General features: G+C 47.7%; 2 protein-coding genes across 2 annotated transcripts; both read left to right on the top strand.

Annotated features, from left to right (window-relative positions):
• V1513DRAFT_184967 (alcohol acetyltransferase) lies at window positions 1–1,270 on the top strand. The gene has a single exon (XM_066894292.1). The coding sequence runs from the start codon at window positions 87–89 to the stop codon at window positions 1,119–1,121; it is 1,035 nt and encodes a 344-aa protein (XP_066752101.1). The 5' UTR covers window positions 1–86; the 3' UTR covers window positions 1,122–1,270.
• A 975-nt stretch (window positions 1,271–2,245) lies between these two features.
• V1513DRAFT_184961 (major facilitator superfamily domain-containing protein) lies at window positions 2,246–4,178 on the top strand. The gene is made up of 2 exons (XM_066894291.1): window positions 2,246–2,584; window positions 2,642–4,178. The coding sequence occupies exons 1-2, from the start codon at window positions 2,406–2,408 to the stop codon at window positions 3,972–3,974; spliced, it is 1,512 nt and encodes a 503-aa protein (XP_066752100.1). The 5' UTR covers window positions 2,246–2,405; the 3' UTR covers window positions 3,975–4,178.
• Window positions 4,179–6,000: the final 1,822 nt, after the last annotated feature.

The raw sequence follows: 6,000 nt of genomic DNA, 5'->3' as shown, positions 1-6,000 counted from the left end.
CCCTTGCTGACTATCCTACATTGGCGTACTTTGACACAATTGACTTCGAAAAAGTCGTCGAATATCGGACGATTCCAGAGATCAACATGGAACAATTGATGACCGAATTCGACAAAGCCAATTTTGATTATTCCGAACTCGAGACTCCGCTCTGGAAAGTGTGGGTGTTAAATGGGAAGACAGTGGTCTTTGCGTTTGACCACGGCGCGTTAGACGGCGTTTCCGGTGCAATTTTTTTGGTCCAATTGGCGGAATTTTTGAATGACGAGATTGTGGAAGAGGACGTCCCTTCTTTGGTCAAGTTCGACTCCGTGGTTGAGCCGAATCCGATCATCGACGACATACTTCCACCGAACCCCAACTGGGTGCCTCCAGCGGTTCCAGCTACGCCTAGCCGTCTCCCAAGTATATTTGCGCCATATGCATATCCAACTTCCGGTGATCATTGGCGTGTAATCAGTATCCCTAGCTCGTCGGTCACGGCATTATTGATGGAATGTCGTAAGAGGAAAGTCGCCCTCACGGCTCTGTTCCATACCATTCTTCTCACAGCCATGTCTCGCGTTTACCCCACACCGGAAGGGTTCGATACAATGATCCCTATCAGCTCCCGACGATTCTTCCCATCGCAGTACCCTGATCCAGAGTCAATAATGGGCAACTACTTGTACCATTTCAAAGAGATCTCACCCGCCCAACGATCGACATCGCTCAACTGGGCAGAAGTCATCCGTTTTGACGAGAAAGTGAAAGCCAGCAGTGGTGATCACACAAAGTCTTTTATATTGGAGAATCTGGTACCACAGATCGGCAGCATTCGGGAAGTGATGCAATCAAAGATAGGAAAACCCCGAGAAAACGACATAGCAGTCTCCAACCTTGGAGCGTATAAGTTTCCGAACGGCGGGGCTTTTGAGGTGCAAAGCGTGGGATTCTCGCAGTCAAACGCGCCGATTATGCCGCCTGTCAAAATGAATTGCGTCGGTGTGTTAGGCGGCGACATTACAGTAGTTGTCGGATGCGCGGAGAGTGTGACCGGCAAAGGCAAGTGTGATGCGATTACGAAAGAGGTGAAGAAAATATTGGCTGAAATTTTGGAGAATGCGGCGCTAAGGGAATGATTTGGAAACCTTTCGTGGTTGTAAGAGAGAGTGATATATTTATAGAATTGGGCTTAGAACGGAATGGAGCTCTAGAGTCACAACGCAAGGATAGATTTAATGACAATAATTCTAATAGCGGTTATGCTATTTGAATTCCTTAGTTTGGGTGTAAAAACATTGTTCGTAAAGACCTCCCTTATTTCATGACTGTAGTATTCCCCAAAATCGAGCTGTCTGGCATGAGAAATAGCAGACGGAAACTAGCCATCCACGTTATGTCCTTAAAGAGTAGTAGCCTGCATTACACGATTTAGCCCCTGCAATATTGTAAACCATCGACGACTGCGCTCAAATGGACTTTATTCGGATATCTTAGCTAAATACACAAAGCTTGCAATATATAGAGAGCATGACAAGAATTAATCCCAATCCAAGTCCATCGAGGGCAAGAGGGAGAAGTCTAGGTATCGGGAGGTTTTAATATATGATTGGACCCGGGAGTATGATTCAAATGCGAGATGTAGTTGATACTGCAGCCCAGACCGGTAATTAAATACAAATACATTAAGCTATGCTACTTGCAAGGCAAGAAATATTGTGCAGAGAAAAGTATATTCATTTCTGAGTTTCATCTCTGCAAGCGCCACCCTTTACTTCAAAAATCCAAATGTCTGCTGACTGTCCACGAATGGTCGAATTTATGGTGCCTAGATGCGTCGCCGAGCCGTACGCACTCAATTTCACAGCCGGAGGCATGTGGCGGCCCGAAATTGTGAACGCAAAATTTGTGAAAAATAGACAGACATCAAGCATTCCCGACATTGCTTATTCCGCAGCGGAAGCAAGGCCGCCGTGTAGCGCCGCAGAGGAGAATGGTGATCATGCTGGGTGGCAGAGTGTTTCCAGCCAAACAATGCACCGTGATGTTCGCACGTGGGTGGGATGGTCCCAAGTTCTTCCTCCAACGGCACTCCGGTGCTAGATCCGAATGCAGGGAATATGGGCCGCCAAGATATCGCGCCGCATCGGATGTGGCCTCGATAACAATATCAATTGTGCCACATCCCGAAAACCTCGCAATTTTTCTCCCCTTTGGTGTTCAAAGTCCTTTTGCTTGCTGCTTTCCCGTGGACCGCCCTCTGCGGTTCGTTGTCCCACGTGCCCACTCATCTGTTCAGTCATGTCATCTCAATCAGATCATAGCCATCCTGCCGGCCAGATTCAAATACCAACCAGCTTCTCTTTTTGCGCCGTCCATCATCACCTCGATCGTCTCGATAACTGCGGCACTAGTTTGGGAAAATGGGCAACGCAGAAGCTTTCTCCAGCAGCAATGACATCACCGCTGGCGGTGAGCAGCATCCGCCCGAGCTGGAGATGTATACACCGAAGCCTTCTAAAGTGCAGCGTCTGGCTTCTATCCTCTCTATTGTCTGCGCCGGTGCTGCCCTGATCAGTGACGGCTATCAGAACAGTTTGATGTGAGTGGATCGTCATTTCTTTTCTGTGCCGTGACCCGTCGGTTAATAACATATTAGGACTATGACGAACGTTGTCTTTGGCATCGAATACAAGAAGCAATATACGTCCACCGTCTCGACCCGTGTATCGAACGCGCTCCTCGTTGGCGAGATCTTTGGCCAAATTGTGATCGGCTTGACTTGTGACTATATGGGACGGAAAACTGCTCTCGTCGCAACAACCCTTCTCATTGTCATTGGCGGCATTCTCGCGACTGCGGCACATGGCAAGACCATTGAAGGAATGTTCTGGATGTTAGTTGTTACGCGTGGTATGGTTGGATTCGGGACCGGCGGTGAATATCCTGCTTCGTCGACCGCAGCCTCCGAGGCCGCCAACGAAGCCGCGCTCACAAAGCGGGGTCCCATTTTCGTAATGGTCACCAACTTTCCGCTAGCCTTCGGCGGACCACTTTCGATCTCAATCTTTCTGATTGTCCTCTCGGCTGCTGGGGAGAACCATTTACCGACTGTTTGGCGGGTCTGCTTTGGTATTGGCTGTATCTTCCCTCTAGCTGTGTTTTACTTCCGTTTGAAGATGGCCACGTCATATCTCTACAAAAAGGGTGCGATCAAGAAAAATGTTCCCTACTTACTTGTGCTCAAATACTACTGGAAAACACTCATAGGCACATGTGGTGCATGGTTCTTGTACGACTTTATTACCTTCCCGAATGGTGTCTTTTCAGCCACCATTCTCGCCAGCATCGTCCCCGATTCTGCGACTAATCCTCGAAAGACCGGTGAGTGGCAGCTACTTCTCGGTACTATTGCTCTTCCAGGTGTTCTTATCGGCGCCTATCTGTGCAATCTCATTGGCCGTCGTGCCACTATGATGCTCGGATTCTCTGGATATCTTGTTTTTGGCCTCATCATCGGCTGCGCTTTCGAGAAATTGTCGAAGATCGTGCCACTTTTTGTTGTTTTCTATGGTCTCATGATGAGTATGGGCAATCTTGGTCCTGGGGATATGATCGGTCTTTTATCCAGCGAGAGCTACGCCACCGCAGTTCGCGGAACATGTTATGGAATCTCTGCCGCACTTGGCAAAGTCGGCGCTGCCGTCGGAACCCAGTGCTTCAAGCCCATCCAGGCTCACCTGGGCAAGAAATGGACATTTATTATCGCTGCAATCTGCGGTGTCGCTGGTATTCTGGTCACATATTTCTTTATTCCGCACGTCACAGGAGAAGACTTGCGGGTTGAGGACGCCAAGTTTGAGGAATACTTGTTGAAGAATGGATGGACCGGATCGCTTGGTGCAACTGAATCAGAAGAAGAAGACCTGAAGGACCAGGAGACAAATATCGAGCTTGGCAAGACTCCCGACAATGATTCAGAGAAATATTAATGATTAGCTTGGTGTAAATATTTATGTCCTTTGTCGGTTTGTGTTCTTGGCTATTGTTCGTTGTTGCTATGCATTAATGGTTGAAATAATTGATCGACATTAGTAGAATGCCATTTTGCTTGTTGCATCTCATCTACTTCACAGCCGTGAGCAGAATTAACATGCCTGCGGCTCGCCTTGAGAATCCGAGCGATTTACATGAAGGGCAAGTCCATTCTCACAAACCGTCTTGTTCCGAGACGTTCGTTTCAGCAGCACGTGGCACTGCGTCTCTTGAGGACAACGGCGTCTCACCGGTTCACGGCTACATGGTAAATATACCATTCTACTTAGGGAGCTTCGCATTCACTGATCTAAAAGGTGAACGTTGTACCATGCTCTCTATGCATACTTCTCTCTACTCACAGTTGTACTCGAAAGGCACTTCAAGCCTCAAGCAACATCAGATGTCGGACTAATGACCAGGTTCTTTCGATATCTAGAATATATTGAAGTGAAACATGACATCGACCTCAAAAATCATTTTGAATGGATGCTCTCGGCTACAACTGTTAGCAAACACGCAACAGCCTCTGAAAGGGGTAAGAACCTTATGGGACGAAATGGTATTGTGAGGAACAAGCATCTATGGCTCATTCGTCCCGATACCGTGAAATCAGACAGATTTAACTTTGTTAGACCTTAATAGAGTACCCGTTTAATTTGCAAGTATGAGCCGCTGCGAGTGCTTCCATCTTACTTTCGCCTATATCAGCATATGCGGCCTGAAGTAGTCTCGTAATTGTACAAAGGCAGCAACATTGACTTTTCCCGCATCATTTAGCAAGGATTCCACTGCCAGGATGAGCCAAAAGTGCCTTTCAATGTCCGCAGGGTCAATACAGAACCAGATATAGCGCGCCATTCCGGGCGAAGGCAGATCGGCAGCGGCACCATGTTGTATCCGGTGATGGAATCCAGACTGATGCGTATCGCAACCATGGTTAATTATGCCATGGAATGATTTTCAAGAACAATGGAATATGCGATATTTCAGGAAACAGTGAAAGAGACGGACATTATAATGACAAATCGACTTTCAATTTACGCTGTTTTTTAATTGCTGGACTGCTCACCAAGCCCAAATTAATTCCCGATATCGTTGGCCTGCCGTTGACATCATGGCAGCGCAAAGTATATGCGCATAGAAACTTCGTGACAAGAAAGGTAGCCATCGGGGACTTTGGCCGCTTACCATTCATATCATCAGGAATGAAGTCATGAATTTTAAGGCCAATTGTTTTGGGGAGACGGTTACTGGACCATGTGTTTTGGATCAGCGGCTAGATCCAAGAAGGCTGTGAGCAGACTAGTCTCCAAATGCTCAATCCAATCACATCACTCACGTATTTGTCGGGTCTACGCTTGTTAGGCCGCCAGACTCCAATGAATGCGTCGTCCAAAGCTCCAATCCAGGTATGACGACCATAGTTCCTCTAATTCCAAATACTGGTGATAAGGCAGTCGCTGCTCTGCTGGATTTTCTTCAAAAGACTAACCGCCTTGTCAAAGTCCAAAGTCCGGACATTCTTTCTCATGCGCCACTTCCAACTTATCAATTGACTCGATAACTGGCTTGGTATTCGGAATCCCAGTCGTAAATATTGAAGCGCTCGGGTCATTTTGCGGACGTGTCGCCGGATTTCAGGGGCAAAATAATACCCGTTTACACCCTGGTCTATGGCATATTTGTCGCCAACAACTCCCACATTCGCCGCAGATGAAATTAACACCCGCATCATATCTCGTTTCTCACATCATCTTGCTTCATCGACTCAGGCCATGTCTACGACAAGACTATTCCCCATCTTCTCCTGCATTGGCTCCTCGATTTGTGAAACTAGTTCCCGGCCAACGACGCGTTAACCCCAAACCAAACCTGTTCTCGCCACACTCAACTACTACACCGGCGACTTCTTCGACAACGGCCTCTACGTCGGCGCCGTCATCATTGTCTGGTCACGACGCGGCCCTTCGTCGAGTGCAT

Source organism: Lipomyces chichibuensis, assembly GCF_038497645.1.
Source record: "Lipomyces chichibuensis strain CBS 12929 unplaced genomic scaffold V1513scaffold_31, whole genome shotgun sequence".
Taxonomy (NCBI): domain Eukaryota; kingdom Fungi; phylum Ascomycota; class Lipomycetes; order Lipomycetales; family Lipomycetaceae; genus Lipomyces; species Lipomyces chichibuensis.
Note: the sequence above shows the minus strand (reverse complement) of the source record. Positions and strands in the feature narration are given on the sequence as shown.